Source organism: Lemur catta, chromosome 5 (genome assembly GCF_020740605.2).
Source record: "Lemur catta isolate mLemCat1 chromosome 5, mLemCat1.pri, whole genome shotgun sequence".
Classification (NCBI taxonomy): Eukaryota; Metazoa; Chordata; class Mammalia; order Primates; family Lemuridae; genus Lemur; species Lemur catta.
Window position 1 is genome coordinate 93,971,317 of NC_059132.1, and position 20,053 is coordinate 93,991,369.

At 34.7% G+C, this 20,053-nt stretch overlaps 1 protein-coding gene across 1 annotated transcript in view; it reads right to left on the reverse strand.

The window, feature by feature from the left end:
• Positions 1–713: 713 nt before the first annotated feature.
• The window catches only part of SLC25A31 (solute carrier family 25 member 31), a 33,160-nt gene continuing 13,820 nt past the window's right edge, over positions 714–20,053 (reverse strand). The window contains exons 3-6 of the mRNA XM_045550690.1: positions 11,100–11,217; positions 8,409–8,563; positions 6,865–6,990; positions 714–1,104 (exon numbers count right to left, since the gene is read on the reverse strand). Coding sequence (XP_045406646.1) covers positions 904–1,104; positions 6,865–6,990; positions 8,409–8,563; positions 11,100–11,217 — 600 coding nt within the window. The 3' untranslated portion in view covers positions 714–903. The remainder of the gene's footprint in view (positions 1,105–6,864; positions 6,991–8,408; positions 8,564–11,099; positions 11,218–20,053) is intronic.

A 20,053-nucleotide genomic window follows, 5' to 3' on the forward strand; every position in this document is an offset into this window, starting at 1 on the left:
ACTTTGGAAATGCTATTTATATTGCTTCATTGAGAAGTATCTTTTCTTTCCTGTCTTTAAGCTAGTTCCTAACTCTGACAAAAATTCTGTTATCCTTTGCTTAGTAATAAAGTTAGAGTCAGGAAAAAAAGACTCATTTATGAACAGTTGCAAACTTCCTTTATTATTAATACAGAATACACAAACTAATTTTCAAGGGGATTTTTTTTCCAAGACATATTCATACTAGCAAAATTATATTTATTTTTAAAGATAATATTAGCAGATAAACCATTTTATATCTTTTATTTTCCAATAAGTTTTATATTGTCATTATAAATCATTATCAAATTTTTAATGATCAGGTGTATAATCTGTGCTATCTAAAGCTATATGATATATGATACCGTAAATACTATACACAGTAATATTTGAGCTGTCTTAGAAAAGATGTTGTAGAAGAAAGGTTATTTATGCCTATGGATACAATGCTGACATCTCTTGATAAGTTTTTAAGAAATACGTCATACCATGTGATTTTAGAAGATGGGAAAACAGGTATATTAAAAGAATAGGAATTTAAAAGAAGGTATTTTCATTTCTTAGATTTCAGCATCATACATTTTAATTTTTCGTCATAAAAGAATTTATTTCTCAGAAGGCTCAAGAAAAGAATTTTAAACTAATAGAGATAAAATGTACAACTTATAAGTAAACTGTCTCATTAAAATGAGTTTGAGTCTAAGTAGGAAAAAACCCACATTTGTCTGATTTTTAGTATTTAAATCCTTGAAAAAAGCCTACGCTTTTATTGCAGAATTAGCACTTTAACAAAATACTGACAGTTACAACACACTATCAAAATGTATATAAAGGGCAGCTATGTAATTTGTATGTTTAAGTTAAATACATACATTTCTCAATTTAATCTCCTGATGAACCACCTCCAATATCAATATTAAATAATTCTTTAATTTTATCATATAATACCAACACCAAAGCACCCCCTGTACCACGAAGGATATTGGAGAAGGCACCACGAAAAAATGCACCCATTCCCTCATATTGGTATATCTTCACAAAGCAGTCTAAGGTTCCTTTATATTGTCGTTCAGTCTCACCACTCTACATAAAGAAAAATGAATAATTTTCCATTATTTTAGTATCTTTTATCTGACAATAGTTTTCTATCAGGAGTAAAGATAGATAGAATAAACACTGTGTGGAGCAACAATGTTGAGTTAATGGGCATATGCTTAACTATTATACCTAGCAGTTGGTGAATATACATTTCAGACACACTTGAAAGCTGACTAGGCTTATTGAATGTCAAAGGACCCATCATCATACAGGCCATGATTTAGCCTCTCACCACACTGTAATTAAGTGAGAAATCAATAGCAAAAAAGATAATTAGAAAAATATCATACATTTGGATATTAAGAAAAACACTTCTTAAAAAATACTGATACCAAATCATAACCACAGAACTTCTTAACTAAGTTTGTAAGATTCAGCTTGAGCAAAAATTTATAAGGAAATTAATGACCTTGAAGTATTAGAAAGACTGAAAATTAATGGGCAATCTGATCATTTTAAGAAAAAGTATAAACCTAAAGGAAGTAGAAAAAAGAAAATAATCAGCAGAAATAAGGGAAACAGAAAATAAATACAACAGAGAGTATAAAAAGAGTTCAAAGGTATTTCTTTGAAATACTTTGTTGAAAAATTTCTACAAATATTGCTTCAGGAAAAAAAGAGAAAATGTCCCAAGATTATCAGAAATGGCAAAGGTAACAAAAATGCAGGTGATCCAGAGATTAAGAACAAGATGACATTATGAAAAACTTCATGACAACTATTTTTAAAACTCAAAAGAAATGGATAAATTTCTAGAAAAGTATATTTCAACAGCAGATTTGAAAGAATTGGAATAATGCTGTAATTGTTAAAGAAATTCAATCAGTGGTTAGAAATCTTCTCATCAAGAAAATCACATGTCCAGAGGGCTTTACCATGTGAGTTCCACTAAACATTCAATGAACATTTATTTCTAGAGAAGAGATAAAGTGGGAAGACTTCCCAACATATTTTATGAGGCTTACATAGTCCTGATACAAAAGTTAGACTAGGACAATACAAGAAGGAAAAATTCAAGCCAATGTCACTGAAACATCAATGTGAAAATCTGAACAAAACCAAACAAATCAAATCCAGCAAAGGATACAAAATAAAACACATCATGACCAACATGGGCTTATCCCAGGCATGCAAGGTTAGTATAGCTCTAGAAAACAGGTTAAGATAACACAATTATGGACATGTATTAAAAGAGTAAAAATGATATGATTATCTCAATAGATATAGAAAAACATGACCTACATTCATAATTAAAAAATTGTTGAACCCAGGAACAGAAAGGCACTGTCATTAACATGACGAAGGATAACAACAAAAACCCCACAGCTAACATTAAATTATATAACATTGAAGGCATTCCCTGTAAGATTAGCAAAAAAGACAAAGTTGCCAGTTACTACTTCTTTAATATAACACTGAATCAGAGGTCTCCGTGAATATAGAAATGCAAGAAAAGGAAATAAAAAGTATAAGAATTGATAAGGAAGGGAAAAAACCTGATAATATTTGCAGATTATGTACCTGTCTAGGTAAATAAAAACCCTCAAAGTGTATACATATAGATTAGAGTTTGTAATAGGATTAATAAAGTGGGAAATAAAATGAAAATACAAAAATTAAACAGTACTATTATGGGCTCAATTGTGTCCCCCCAAAATCATATGTTTCAAGTCCTGATGCCCAGTACCTCAGAATGAGACTGCAGTTGGAGACAGGGTCTTTAAAAGTAATTAAGGTTAGGTGAAATAACTTGAGTGAGCCCTAATCTAGTATGACTGTCCTTAGAAGAAGAGGAATGGAGGAAGAACCATTTGAAGACATAGGAAGAATATGGCCCTCTACAAGCCAAGGAGAAGAGGTCTTTAGAAGAAACCAACCCTGCTGATAAAGCCACATTCCCACAGGTTTCTTCTCTAGTATTTTCAGACTAAGTTACAGACATAATGCTCCTTATCCTTAAACACTTCAGTGTATTTTCTAAAAACAAGGATATTTTCTTACCTACTCAAAGTACAATTATCAAATTTGGGAAATTTGACATTGATACAATACCATTTACCTAATCCATGGTCTGTACACAAATAAATTTTCTCTTTTTAGAAATTTCTCAATGTATTAAACTACAGCTAGCTATAGAAAAAGGAAACACAGAGGTAAAAGGAATAACTCTAAGGATAGTTCATGAGTGAAGTAATAGGTTAGGCTTTACCTTTCCAAATAGATAATAAAAATTAGGATGATGACAGTCACTATACCTCATAGCATTGTTTTGAGAATTTAATAAGTTAAAGTGTAAAATGCTTAGGACAGTAAGCACATAGTAGGCATCATATTACTATTCTAGCATTCTGGCCTCATTATTTTGACTTGCCTTCATGAAATCTATGATCTGACTATACTGAACTACTTCTCAAGCCATACCTGTATGTATGTTTTTTCCCCTATGCTTGGAATGTTCTCTCACTGTCTGGAGAAAGTCTATTCATGGAGATTTAGCTCTCCAAGAGGCCACATCTGATCAATTTAAGCATTTGGGCACCATTCCTGTATGCATTCCTGGAACTTAGGCACATTTCTATTTAAACCATTAACTGTATGTCTTCAATACTAGATTATGAGTTTGGGTGAAAGTTCTGCCTTATTTGATTGTTGTCACTACAACTTAACATAGATTAAGCACTCAAATATTTGCTGAAAGAATGAATATAATAAACAAAGGTTGAGTATCCCTTATCTGAAATGGTTGGGACCGTAAGTGTTTCGAATTTTTTTTGTATTTTTGAATATTCACATTATATACTTATAAGTTGAGCATCCCAAATCCAAAAATCCAAAATCTGAAATGCTCCACTGAGCATTTCCTTTGAGCATCATGTTGGCACTCAAAACATTTCAGAGTTTGGAGCGTTTTGGATTTCAGATTTTCACATGTGGGATGCTCAACTGGTTAATAGCACTGGAAATTGAATGTATCAAAGTTTTGGTTTAGAGATTCATATATAGAACATTCATCATGATAAACAAGTTTTCATCCTTGGAGTTCAAAATTATTTATTTTTATCAAAACATGCTGCAACAAACAATGGCATATTTCAATGGCTTATGACTAGAATTATTCTACTTAATAGTATTTCAGTTAAGAAAGACATCCAATTTCTGCCATCTCCCTCTACCCTCCAAGCAATATATGCTACAGGAGTAGAAGGCATTTCTGTTCTGATGGCAGATGAGGAATAAGCTTTGCTGGCTGATGGCTATTTTAGGATAGAAAAGAATGCAGGGATGGTTCAATATATGCAGATCTATAAATGTAATTCACCACATAAATAGAAGCAAAAACAAAGACCATATGATTCTCTCAATAGATGCAGAAAAAGCATTCAACAAAATTCAGCACCCTTTTACCAAAATATGTGTAGACGGGACTTATCCAAAAATGATAAAAGCCATACATGACAAACCCACAGCCAACATCATACTTAACAGGGAAAAACTGAAAGCATTCCCGCTTAGAACTGGAACCAAAGTTGCCTTCTGTCACTACTTCTATTCAACATAGCGCTAGAAGTCCTGGCCAGAGCAATCAGACAAGAGAAGGAAATCAAAGGCATCCAAATGGGGGAAAAAGATGTCAAACTATTGCTCTTGCTGACACTATAATACACTGTATCTAGAAAACTCCCAAGATTCTGCCATGAGACTACTAGAATTGATAAACAAATTCAGCAAAGTCTCAGGTTACAAAATCAATGTACAGAAATCAGTTAGCATTCCTATACGCCAACAAAAGTTAAACTGAGAACCAAATCAAAGACTCAATACTCTTCACAATAGCAACAAAGAAAATAAAATACCTAGGATTATATTTAACTAAGGAGGTGAGAGATCTCCACAGGGAGAACTATGAAACACTGAGGAAGGAAACAGGAGAGGACATAAACAGGTGGAAAACCATACCACACTCATGGGTCGGTAGAATCAACATTGTTAAAAAGTCTAAACTACCCAAAGTGATCTACAGATTAAATGCAATCGCTATTAAAATACCAACACCATTTTTTGAAGATCTAGAAAAAATAATTCTATGCTTACGTATGGAAACAGAGAAGACCCTGTATAGCAAAAGCAATCTTAAGCAAAAAGAACAAATTAGGAAGCATCAATTTACTGGACTTCAAGCTATACTACAAAGCTATAGTAACTAAAACAGCATCGTACTGGCACAAAAAGAGACATAGACCAACGGAACAGAACTGAGAATGCAGATATAAAACCATCCTCATATAGCCATATAATCTTTGAGAAAGCAGACAAAAACATACACTGGAGGAAAGGATCCTTATTCAATAAATGGTGCTGGGAAAATTGAATAGCCACATGGAGAAAACTGAAACAGGATCTGCATCTCTCACCACTCACAAAAATCAACTCATGGTAGATAACAGACTTAAATTTAAGGCATGAAACTATAAGAATTCTAGAAGAAAATGTTGGAAAAACTCTTATACATTGGCCTAGGGAAAGTAATTATGAAAAAGACCCCAGAGGCAATCACAGCAACAACAAAAATAAATAAATGGGACCTGATCAAATTAAAAAGTTTCTGCACAGCCACAAGAGCAAATAGGCAACCTACAGAATGGCAGAAAATATTTGCATGCTACAGATCCGATAAAGGGCTGGTAACTAGAATTTATACAGAACTCAGGACAATCAGCAAGAAAAAATCAAACAACCCCATCAAAAAGTGGGCAAAGGAAATGAACAGAAACTTTTCAAAAGAAGACAGAATAATGGCCAACAAACATGAAAAAATGCTCAACATCTCTAATCATCAGGGAAATGCAAATCAAAACCACAATGAGATATCACTTAACTCCAGGGAGAATGGCCTTTATCAAAAAGTCCCAAAACAATAAATGTTGATGTGGATGTGGAGAGATAGGAATACTCATACACTGCTGGTGGGACTACAAACTAGTACAACCTCTGTGTAAAGTAATATGGGGATACTTCAAAGAGCTAGAAGTAGAAATACCATTTGATCCAGCAATCCCATTACTGGGAATCTACCCAAAGGAAAAAAAGACATTCTATAAAAAAGACATCTGCACTAGAATGTTTACAGCAGCACAATTCACAATTGCAAAGATGTGGAAACAACCCAAGTGCCCATCAACACGACTGGATTAGTGACATGTGGTATATGTATACCATAGAGTTCTACTCAGCCACAAAACACAATGGTGATCTAGCACCTCTTGTATTATCCTGGGTAGAGCTGGAGCCCATTCTACTAAGTGAAGTATCATAATGGAAAAACAAGCACATGTACTCACCACCAAATTGGTATTAACTGATCAACACTTTTGTGCACATATAGTAGTAACATTCACCGGGTGTCGGGCAGGTGGAAGGGGGGAGGAGGGAATGGATATAATCACACCTAAGGGGTATGGGGCGCACTATCTAGAGGATGGACATGCTTGAAGCTCTGACTTGGGCGGGGCAAAGGCAATATATGTAACCTAAACATTTGTTGCCCCATAATATGCTGAAATTTTTTAAATAATAATAAGATCAGAAAAAAAAGAATGTATGACAGAATACATCAAGTATTTATTTTACTTAAGTAAAACAAAACTTATGCATTTAAGCCAAAATGTCCCTAAAATTTAAATAAATTATACTTGGTTATCAGAGGTGTTGAAAATCTCAATTAAGCTTACAAATAAAATAAAATACCTGCATCATCATACGTCTTCTAACTGTGTCAAAGGGATAAGAAAGTATTCCAGAGCATGTAGTCACAACTTGAGCAATGAAAAAGGAGACAAGAAATGGGGTTTCCTTTGGTTTTGGCAGTAAGCCCTAGAAAAGAAAAATGTATCAGGTAAACAGCCAAATCTCCAAAATATCTTAAATCCTTAAGTCAAAGACAATTTTTATGAATTTATGAAAGACACAATTATACTTAAAATGCAATAAAAAACAGTTGGATTTAGTAGTAGAGCAACAAAAAAGGGGAATGCCACACATAACTATACTTCAAAGGCATATTTGAAAAAATAAAACATATTTGCTATTATAAGGGATTTGTTATTAACAGTACCTAAAACTAGGGAAGATAGAAGCCATTTACTAAAAAAACTTCTATGGTTCTTACCTGCAGAATGAAAAAAAGTAAAAGAGTGCCTATTATCAACAGATGATATTTGATGAGCAACTTTAAAGCTCCAAGCTAGTGAAGAAACACTCCTAAATTTCACAACTACTGTAGATGATAATAGAGAAAGGCAAAGAAAGTACACATAAATTTTTCTGTGATTAAATAAATGTACATGAGATCCTGTAACTTCCATGAACTTATTGGTCTAAAAAATACATTAAAAACTAAAAGTAACATGTAGTAATGATATTCAAGTACACTTATTCTAATGAGAGAGAGTATAGATGACATATAAATCAAATTTAAAATTTCCCTCAAGTTTTAATCTTATTTAACAAATAATACTGATATTAATTTAATTGCTTCCTTTTGGAAGCATCTAATGTGGCAATTAAGAGCATGGACTTTTTGCTTGACATTTAACAAGTATATTACTTCACCATTTCTAGGCCATTTATCTTAAAAATGGGGATTTTAAAAGCCATCCCAGAACACTGTGAGGATGTGAAGTACTTAACAAGGTTGTTAGAACTAAGTAATAGCTCAAAAAAATGTCAGATATTATAACAATTTTTCTTTTTCCTACCTTATGGAGATGCTATTAAAATCTAAAATGAAAAGGCAAATTGAAGAACAATGTGGAGAAAAGAACACAGAACCTAACAGTATCTAGTAGATAACCAAGCTATAGTAGCATTTAAGTAATTATGCCTTGCCTACTTCCCAAAATAATGATGGTAAGTTGACTATTTGTGTGTAGAAATGTGATAATAGAGTTAATGTAAAATCAGAAAGACTGTTAGAAGATGGCTTTCTGTGTGCCAAAGATCTGATTATGGTCTAAGCCTAATTAACATCATTTGTTTGCAACATGATATATAGCACAAATACCACAAAAGCATAATGTTTTGATACATTTTAAAGTCAGATCCATAATATAGTTGTAATTTAATTAGTTATGGCAAAGTCATCATTAAACAGAATTTCATGTCTCTCTTATTTCATCATTTATTTTTATTCCTGTAATTAAAAGTAACATATCTACTGAAAACATTACTAATTAGAATACAAACAAACAAACCATTTATTTAATATATCTAAGTTAATGCCCTCAAATTACCTTAACTGTGTCATAAGCTCCAAAATAAGAGGCTCGGTATACAATGATACCCTGAACTGAAACACCAAACCCTTGGTATAAACCGACAATTCCATCTGATCGTGCAATTTTCATAATACAGTCTCCTAGACCCTTGAATTGTCTCTCTTCAGGACCTAAAATAAAACCATTTAAAATCTATTAGCAGCATTTATTTGACAACATTGTACATCAAATAAACACTTTAACCAAAGTAAATTAAACATTTACAGATTTAAATTAGCTGGAACTGCCACTTAGAAATGTTTCTAACAAAGAAGGCACAAAATCCTCCCATTCATCTAATATCAAGATGTCAAGTAACATTTAAAAAGAAATTAATGAAAAATATTAATCTCTTATAAAAGTCAATCTAATTCAAGCACTCTGACTTAAAACATTTCATTAAAATTACCAGAAGCTACTAGCTGGGGTTCAGAAAATACTGAGAACTGAAAAACTCTAGGACTGTTGAAAAGCAAAAAGACAAAGCTAAAAACTACTAAGTTTAGGATAGTCAACATTTCAGATGAGGTGTCACATTTTTCTAGTGTTTGCTGGTTTTGTTTTTATTTTCCCATGACCTGGAACTCCTCAACAATATTTTCAAACTACTTTATGCACAATACAATCTTCCAAAATAAACTAAACTCTCCTAATTTTGAGAGAGAACTATGGAACTTAAAACTAGTTACAATGAGTTATTTTCACCATCTTAGCAATGAAAACAAATTTGGACTCCCAGTTAAATAGATGGAACTCACATTTTCATCTATACTCAAAATGCCACCCCTTCCCAAGACATTTTCTGATCATTTATCTAAAATTGGTATCACATTCTTCTAATTTTTTCCTAGCATTTATTGTTAAGCAACAATATATTTTAGCCATTTATTCAATTTTTTTTATTACTTCTGTCCTCCACTAGACTATTAGGTACGGGAGGCAGGAGCTCCATGTCTTATACGGGGGTGTGTGAATGTGTATGTGTGCACATATATACACATCCACACTCTCTCTCACACACACACACACACACACACACACACTCACACACACACTGTATCTGCAGCAGGGCCTGGTTCACGGCAGGCACTCAATAAATGTTTGTTGAATGAATCGCTGCTCCCTGAAGAAACCCTATTACAATGATAATAAAGAAAAAATAGGTTTAAAGCCATATAGGCAAAGAAGAGTACCTGACAGAGAATGAAATCCATAGAATTTTGCAAGATGGAAAGGAGAGGAAGGAGTGGTAATTCACTAAGTAGAGCAGAGAAATCTGAAACCTGTTTTTGTACGGAGGAAGACGCTATTGATGTTTACGAGCAAACCACTGGACCCCAATAACCTCAGAAAAACTTAGAAATCAGAGGAACTAGGTACTATTCCTAGAGTGAAAACAGAGGAGCAACTGGATACTCAAAATCCACCTCACCCTGAGCTGCCAAATGACTTACTGTGCTGCCATCCTTAGAGCTGAACCCAAAGCTCCAGATTTAATGGGGCCAATTGAGTAACCTCCATTACTGAAAAAAAGACTCACATAAGATATGTGGCTGTGAAATGTAAGGTCATCAGGGATAGAAAATAACTAAAAAGAAAAAAAATCCCATCACATCCTAAAGGATCTGGAGTAAAAGATCAAATTTCTTAGGAGCAACATTAGAAACTATTCATAGAAGCCAGGGTAATATTTTCATAATTGTGAAGGGAAATAACTTTCAGAATTTTATATATGGCCAAATATAAATAAAGTGAGTGGGTAAAAGAAGTATTTTTAGACATGCAAGATCTCAATTTATCTCTTATTCCCTCTTTCTCAAATAGCTACCAGCCAGGTGGAGGACAGGTGGGTCACGCCTATAATCCCAGCACTTTGGGAGACTGAGGTAGGAGGATTACTTGAGCCGAGAAGATCGAGACCAGCCTGAGCAATATAGCGAGACCCCGTCTCTGTGAAAAATAAAAATAAAAAGCCTAGCCAGGTGTGGTTTTCCCAAGTAAACCCCGTCTCACCCAACAATATCTGGAGACTTTACATAGGCCCAAGCTATATGCTCTAACAGTCGCAGTAAACTGTAGTCCTAGCTACCTGTGTGCCTGAAGTCCTTTTTGGGAGACTGGGGTGGGAGGATCACTTGAGCCCAGGAATTTGAGGTTGTAGCGAGCTATGATGGGGCCACTGCACTTCAACCTGGGTGACAGAGTGAGACCTCATCTCTAAAAAAACCAAACCAAACCAAAACACAGGTACCAGAGAACATACTCTATGAAAACAAGGGTGTTACAACAAAAAAGGAAGATGAGATGTTTAAGTAAGGATAGAGGTAAAGGGATTCTCTAGGATGAAATTTATACATTTAATCTAGAGAGGAACCATAGCTGAGACAGGAATAAGTACCCGGAGAGATCTAGGAGGGGCTCTCTAGGAAAAAAAATGGAAATAAGTTATAACCAGTCTTTGTGTTCATTCTTTTGCTACAACAGGCCTTCCCGTTCCCTTTTTTAAGGAAAAAGAAAAAAGTAATAGTTTAGGACCTGTGACTCTACCATCTGGTTAAGAATAAAATGTGTATACTTTGGTAACACTGTTACAGAATAATTCTACAATTAATAATTCATGGTTCAAAACACAAAGAGAAAAAGTTAGTATTTCTAAAAATCCCATACCTTTTCCAATATCGACACCTAATCGGGTTCGGGCAAAATCTAGAGGATATACTACACATAAGGATGTTGCTCCAGCAGCTCCACCAGAAGCCAGGTTTGCCAAAAACCACCTCCAGAACTGAAATATATTCATTAAAAAGTGGTTTTTAAACTACAGATTCTAACTGTTGAAAATAGCCAGTAAATTTTTATTTTTATAAATGTTAAAAAACAAGATTTACAAGCTGCTTTTATAAGGTAAACATCTATAATAACACATACCACATTATCTAAAATAGTTCTCTTCATAACCATTTAGCGTTTGTTTCTCACCAGGCAGTTTGGGAGATACAGTTTAAGATGCTGACATACTGAAATCCCAGGATATTTTAATGTCCTCTACCAAATGCAGCCCAAATTAGCAAAAGAGGTCACATAATTATCTCCTTACACTGCATACATTTTTTGTTAGTAATAGCGTTCACTATGATTAAAATGTTGGGCACATACGGAGGCTTTAGTTATGTCCTTTTTTTCAGAAGAGGTAGTAAAGTAGTACTTTATAATGCCCCAATTTTACTTTGTAATTTAAGCAGAATTAAATTTAAACAGCATGCTCTCTTTTCTCTTTACATATATATAATTATGTTAAAATGCTGTCATGGAAATTGGCAGACATCAATTATAATGTAATTGAGTGGCCTTATAGGTCTATCGGTTTACATGAGCTCTTGAGGAAGTATTAATTCTTTTTGATTAACATTTAAAAGGTGCCCTCTTCAGGTTCAGCAAGCTGTTTTTCAACATCTAGAGCTTATACAAGAAGAAAAGAATATATGAATTGGAGCTGTTATGAAAAATCTACGGTACGAGGTCATTGTAACCATTGAATACATGAAAGAGAATAATATCCTAGTCGAGCTCAATTTCTTGCTTTAATCTCTGGCTCTTGTTTCTAACAATAGTTTTAAGTCTCAGCTTTGGAATTCTCAATTTTCTCTTGGCCTGAAATGCCCTTACATTTTTTTTTAAACAAAAAATAGTTATTGCTTTTTGCTCTAATTGAAATTCTACCTCTCTCATGAAATCTCTCACCTCCAACCCACCTAAAACTATATGTAATCACACCCTCTTCCCATAAACATTAATACTTCATTTCTATCAGAGAATTAAAGGTGAATTACATGACCAATATATAAAATGTATCAACATATTCCAGAATCTCATTTTTAAAAAAGTATTTACAAACACTTTCTACTTTCAGTTTATCATTATTTATGCACATTTATACTCCTACAGGATATAAATTTCTTGAGGCTAGGATTATTTTTACTTAACAGCTTTATTGAGATACAATTCACACAACATACAATTCACCTATGTAAAGTACACAATTGTTAGCATATTCACAGAGTTGGACAACCATCACCATTGTTTTAGAGTATATTCACCACTCCCCCAAAAAACCTTGTACCTGTTATAAAAGTCACTTTATGTCCTCCCTACTTCTCTGAGCCCTAGGTGACCACTAGACCACTTTGTCTCTATAAATTTGCCTGTTCTGGACATTTCATATAAATGGAATCACACAACACATAGTCTTTTGTGACTGGCTTCTTCCATGTATCATGTTTTGAAGGTTTATCCATGTTGCATCATGTATTAATACTTCATTCCTTTTTATTGCCAAGTAATATTGTTATATAGATATATAACATTTTATTTATCCACTCATCAATGATAGACATTTGTATTGTTTCCATTTTCTTGAGGCCAGGGTTCTTAACTCATCTGTTTATTTCACACACCAAGTCATGGAGCCTTGCCCAGAGACATGCATTCAGTAAATATTTGTTTAGCGAAGTGTACTAGTAACCCCACTTAATGTTTCCAGGTTCCCATGGCTCCTTTTATGTGAAACTCATCAGTTCTATTGTGTAAGCAGCCGTGTTTTATAATCATACAGAGATAAGCAGATCAGGAAATTGCATCTGACACCAGGATAACTAATCCACAACGTAGCAGATAATCTGTAACCTGGCAGAAAAAGATGAGCTGGACCAGAGTCTCTTTCTTGGAAATTTGACTTTAGAGATTCAATGCCAGTTAGCAATAATTGTCAACCGAAGAAAATGATGAGGTTCATACATTTGGAAAGGAGAACTTTATTTCTCATAAAGGATTACCGCCTGCAGGGTGGCCATACTAACAGGCTGGGAAGCAACAGCCTCGGGCAGAAGCTAAGAACATGTACTTGGAGGAATGGACGACCAGAACAGGAATTTATGCTGAGCAGAGTGGCTGAATATACATATTTAACAAACTATAGGAGGAGTCATGAATATTTATGGATGGAGAAACACGGAACATGTGCAATTGTGCTTTATGCAGCTTCATGGGATCCATGTTCAGAAAATGGTGGCCTTAGCATGATCCGAGGGTGAAGTTTTCAGTCCTCTGACATCAAACAATGAAGCAGAGAACATGAAAACCCTCTCTGTGCATCCTCTGTAGACTGCTCAGAACCACTCCATGGTCGGTGGCCTCTTATCAGGAAAGAATACTTGTCAGTCATTGTGCTGAGACTGTGAAAAGGAGGAGCAGCGTTAGGAGGTAGATTGAAATCAGTAATGGGGCCAGTCGTTCCAAAGGCTGTTTATTTCATTCTTAGGGAAGAAAGCCTAATGGCAGTTAAGAGGGGAGGAGGTACCAATGAAGCATGTCTGACCATCCATCCCATTATGGCCAGGAACTCACTCAGTTTTAAGGTTTTTCTAGGGTCTCCTTGGCCAAGAGGGGGGTCCATTTAGTCAGGTGGGGGCTTAGCATTTCATTTTTGTTCACAGGGTAGAATTGGTAAAGTTATTAAGTAACTTTTTAAAAAAGTCTCAGACTTCTTTGAGACTGTTGAAAGCTACAGACCCTTTCCCAATAAACATCACATATGTATAGATATATGCTTTTAGTGTGTGTAAGGTATTCTTGAAGCATCCATGGTTCCAAGGTTAAGAGCCTATAACCTATAGAAAGGCCAGAAAGGATCACTATGATATTAACACTGATTAAAGAAATAAGAAAATGTAAGTAAAAAAAGGTAGGCAATAATGAGAAAATAGCAAACACACCCAAAGAACAGGTAATTAGAGAGAAAAAGAGGCGACTTGGGAGAGAAAGATAAAGAGTATAGTTTGGTCCCTAAAGCTGTCTTTTACTCAAATTCAGGTGCCAGTGTATCATTACAATAAATCCTTTTTCCTGGGGTACAGTCAATCTCTGCTTCTTAAAACCAAGTAAGTCAACCAAACATGATATGCAGCATAAAAAGGTTTACAAAGCAGATCCTAAGTTCCATTTAATCTTTTTTCCCTTTCTAAATAAGAGAAAGAAGGCAGATCAATGACTTTTTGGTGAATAATTATATATTCAAACTAGGAAAATTCTGGTAGTGGTAGTGAGAACTATGAAAAAATGACACTGGCAGAAACACATGTATAAATAGTATGGCCAACGTGAGATGGTAGGAAGGAAGGAGAAGAATAAAGGCAGTAAGAATCTCCCAATGCTGAATAATGATCTTGCATTTGTGTAACACATAAAATTGTCCCTCCACAAATAAGCCTGAAAACAAAACAGACTCAGTAGAGGTAGTATGTATATCAGAATAAATGGGCTTGGGTTGTTATGTTAATAATTTAAAGTATGACTGTATTGTAAAAGGAAGGGGCATGGAGAGGAATCAGCAAGGGAGAAGAGGATGAAACCATCTGATTCTGAAGAAAAATAATCCTGTCTATTTTCAACTGTTGACAAATAGATACCAAGTGAAGAGACTCAATGATGCATCAAAGAACAAATGCCCTGGGACCAAAGTTGTTACTAACAACTTGACCAGGCAGGGAAGAGAGGTGGGTGAAGTTCTAGTCTTCCCTGTTGAGGGGTGGCTGATAAAATGTTTATGCCTAGGCCCAGCTGAGGCTTTCAATCTAGTCTCTTCAGCTGAGTTTGGGACTTAGAAGAAAGTTCAGAACAAATTACTTGAGCAAATGCTTTAAACTCTGAGTCCTACTTTCTTTTTCTGTACATTTGGGATAAAATAACTACCTCAAAGAATGAAGTGAAAATTCAGTGAAACAATATATGGTAGGAACATGCTTACCTTACCATGGTTATTTTTAAAAAATGTTTCATTCTCAGGTAATTTCAGACTAACATGCACTATAATACAGAGATAGGATATAAACCGTTCAACCAATTTCCCCCAATGTTAAGATGTAGCATTATCCATAGTACAGGAAATTGACATTGATAAAATCTACTCTATTCAGATCTCACCAGTTTTACATGTACTCGTTTGTGTGTCAATTTAGTTATATGTAGTTCTATCACATGTTCAAGAATCCATGTGACCACCATCGTCAACGGTTCCATAAGGATCCCTCATGCTATATAACTACAGCAACTTCTCTTCCTCCTGGCAACCATTATTTTGTTTTCCATCACTATAATTTTGTCATTTCAAGAATGTTATATACATGGAATCAGAAAGCATATAACCTTTTAATTTCTTTTTTAACTTAACATCCAAAGTTGGTGCACATTATCAAAAGCTTGTTCCCTTTTTTAGTTATAAAATTTACATAAGATTTACCATTTTGAGTGTACAATTCAATGACATTAAGTATATTCACAATGTTTACGAACATCACTGCAAAACCATTTCCAGTTTTTCATCATTCTACACAGAAATCTATACCTATTAAAAATAATTAATTCATTTTCCCTCTCCTCACCACCTGTCAACCTCTATTCTATTAATACTTTCTATATCTATGAATTTGCCTATTCTAAATACCCAAATAGAATCATACAATATTTGTCCTATCAAAAATTTGTTCCCTTCTACTGTTGAGTAGTATTGCATGATGTAATTCACCATAGTTTAACCATTCACCTGTTGAAGGACATCCAAGTTCTTTCTAGATTTGGCTATTATGAAAAAAGCTGAATATATTGGTTTTCATGTGAAAACAAATTTTCATTTCTCTGGCATTAATGCCCAAGAGTGTGAACCAGAGTCATATGGTAAATCCATGTTAGTTTATAAGAAACTGCCATATTCTTTTCCAGAGTGGCAGTATCATTTTACACTTCCACTAGCAATACAAGAATGATTTGTCTTCTCTGCACTGTGGCAATTTAGTGTTGTCACTATTTTAGCCATTCTGATACGTGTTTAGTAATATCTCATTGTGGTATACCAATGATTTTTCAAATGTTTTTAATTGAGAAATAATAATTTTATATATTTATGGGACACAATGTGATGTTTTGATGTATGTTTACATTGTGGAATGAATAAATCAAGCTAGCTAACATAACCATTGCACACTTTTTGGTGAGAAATTTTAAAATCTACTCTTTCAGCAATTTTGAAACATATATTATTAACACATTAACTACCATGTGAGTTGTATGTAACTGATGCTAGCTTTGAGCCCAGCACCTTGTGAAGCAAAACTCTGCAGTTGGTTCATGAAAATCTTACTTGTTGATATTCTTATTGTTACAATTAATATTGACAACTTAATTCGAAAAACCTGGATTGCGCCGCATAAAACTCACGCTCAGAAAACAATTAAAAAATAATAAATTCCTCATTAAATTAGAAAGGATCATTTTTTTTTTTTTTAATTTTTTGAGACAGAGTCTCACTTTGTTGCCCGGGCTAGAGTGAGTGCTGTGGCGTCAGCCTAGCTCACAGCAACCTCACACTCCTGGGCTTAAGCGATCCTACTGCCTCAGCCTCCCGAGTAGCTAGGACTACAGGCATGTGCCACCATGCCCGGCTAACTTTTTCTATATATATTTTTAGTTGTCCAGATAATTTTTATTTCTATTTTTAGTAGAGACGGGGTCTCGCTCAGGCTGGTCTCGAACTCCTGACCTTGAGAGATCCACCCGCCTCGGCCTCCTAGAGGGCTAGGATTACAGGCGTGAGCCACCGCGCCCGGCCAAGGATCATTTTGTTTTCAGTTTTTATTTTATTTTTGTAATAAAACATCATGGCCCCAAGGAAAATTGTTCTTTTTCTAGTGTGGCAGTCAATGTGTTAACTATAATCCCATGCTGTACAACAGAGCTCTAAAACTTACTCCTGTCTAACTGAAACTTGATACTTGTTGAACAATATCTTGCCATTCCAAATCACTCCCCCCACTTCTGATAACCACCATTCTACTCCTTGCTTCTATGAGTTCAACTCTTTTAGATTCCACATATTAGTGAGATCATGCAGCATTTGTCTTCCAAGTTATCCAATTTCTTGGCATATAATTTTTCATAGTACTGTTTTATAATCCTTTGCATTTCTGGGTTATCAGTTGAATTGTACTGTCTTTCATTTATGATTTATATGAGTCTTCTTCTTGGTCTGGCTAAGGGTTTGTCTATTTTGTTTATCTGTTCAAAGAACCATCTCCTAGTTTTATTGATCTTTTCTATTTTCTCGCTACCGTCTATTTCTGTTTTGATGTTTATTTTTTGCTTCTTTCAGCTGATTTGGGCCTATTCTTCCTTTTCTAGTTCTATAAGGTGTTACATTAGGTTATTTGAGATCTTCCTTCTGTTGCCATAAACTTACCCCTGGAACTGCTTTTGCTGCGTCCTGTAAGTTTTGGTATGTTGTGTTTCCATTTTAATTTGTCTCAAGACATTTAAAATTTTTCCTTTTGATTTATTCTTTGACCCATTCATTGTTCAGGAATCTATCATTTAATTTCCACATATTTTTGGTTTTCCTCAAATTCTTCCTGTTATTGATTTCTAGTTTAATTTCATTATGGTCAGAAAAGATACATTATATGATTTCAGTCTCCTTAAATTTGTTAGGACTTGTAAGCATACTTGCAAAGAATGTGTATTCTGTTGCTGCTGGATGGAATGTTCTACATATTTCTCTCAGATCTACTTAGTCGAAAGTGTAGTTCAAGTCCAGTGTTTCCTTACCGATTTTCTGTCTGGGTGATCTGCCCATCGTTTAAAGTGGAGTACTGAAGTCTCCTACTATTACTGCACTGCAGTCTCTCTCTGCCTTCAGATCTACTACTATTTGTTTTATATATTTAGGTGCTCCAATGTGAGATGCATATATAATTGTTATGTCCTCTTGATGAACTGACTCCTTTATTATTATGTGATGACATTTTTGGTCTGTTTTTACAGTTTCTGACTTAAAGTCTATTTGGTATGATATAACTATAGCTACACTGTTATTTTTTTGGTTTCCATTTGCCTGGAATATCTTTTTCCATCCTTTCACTTTCATTCTATGTAATATGTCCTTAAGACCAAAGTGAGCCTCTTGTGGAAAGCATATTGTTGGGTCTTTTTATAAATCCATTCAGTCATTCTCAGTCTTTTGATTGAAGAATTTAATTCATTTACACTTGAAGTAATTATTGATAGGTAAGGACTTACTGCTGCCATTTTGATAATTGTTTACTGACTGTTCTATAGTTCATTTCTTTGTTTCTTCCAAGCTTGCTGTTTCCTATGTGATTTGTTGTATTTCTACAGTGGTAAGCTTTGATTCCTTTCTATTTTATGTATGTACTAGAGGTTTTTTTTTCTTTGTGGTTACCATGTGACTCACATAAAGTACCTTAAAGGTATAATATTTTAATTTAGGTGATATCAACTTAACACAGACAGGTGTATCTCCTGCAGGGTTCCAGGGTGGGCAGGCTTGCTCTCAGACCGTCATTGAGAAGCGAGGGAGCCAATTCACAGGGCTGTTTCAATATTTACAAAAGGACCAAGGTGTATGAGTCAGCTGAGATAGTTCATACTAATATTTTGATTTATGATAAACACTTGTTAGTGTATGCCTGGGGCCTTGGGGTAAGCTGTATCATTTGATTTCCAGAGGGGGCTGGAAACTGTGTAGCCAAGGTCAGCACAATCCATGCCTATGCAACTGACCCTGAATAAAAACCCTGGACACTAAGGCTTGGATAAACTCTGCTTGTTAGCAACATGTCACATGTATGGTCACATATTGTTGGGAGAAGTAAGTGCTCTGCCCATGTAACTCCATTAGGAGAGGACAACTGGAAGTTTGCACCTGGTTTCTCCTGTACTCTGCCCTGTGCACCTTTTCCCTTTGCTGATTTTAATTTGAATCCTTTTGCTGTAATACACTATAGTATAACAGCTTTTCTGAGTTCTATGAATCCTTCTTGTGAATCACTGAACCTGAGGGTAGTCTCCAGGACCCCCAACACAGAGGAATGAAGATTCTGAGTCATAGAAAGTTTCAATTTTTGGACTTTTTAACTAAAAAAGAGAGGAATGTTTTTCTGACTGCCTAACATAAAGCAAGGCACTCTGCTAAGCACTGTACATGTAATCTCATCTAAACCTCACAATAAAACTATAATATAGGTATTATTATGTCCTATTTTTAGATGAGGAAACTAGGAATCAGAGAAGTAAAATGACTTTCAAAAACTCACACAGCTAAATAAACAGAAGGCCAAGATCCAGATCCAAATCCAAATCTTCTGATTCTAAGTCCAGAGAATTTCCTTAGTTACCTTTATACCCCCACAACAGAAAAGACAGGAAAAAGCATTCAATAAACATTTGTTAACAAAATAAAATTGTGAAAAGAAAGGAATAAGAAATGTTAAAACAATTAAAGGAGACAGCAACAAAGAAATCTTCCACAAACGTTTGCTTTTAAAAACCTGCTATGACAGCTTTATTGGATGGTTGGGACAGGGCTAAGAGATGAGGAGTGGGAAGGAGGGAAAAAGAGAAAGGGTGAAGGAGAAGAGAGATTTTATAAGGAGGAAAAGAAGACCTTGGGAGTAATGTAGGTGGTTGAATGTATTGGACGAAACAAAACAAACAGAAACCAGGACAAATGAGAGGAAGGAAGGAAATTTTGAAATTGAGAGTTTGTAACCAAGGGA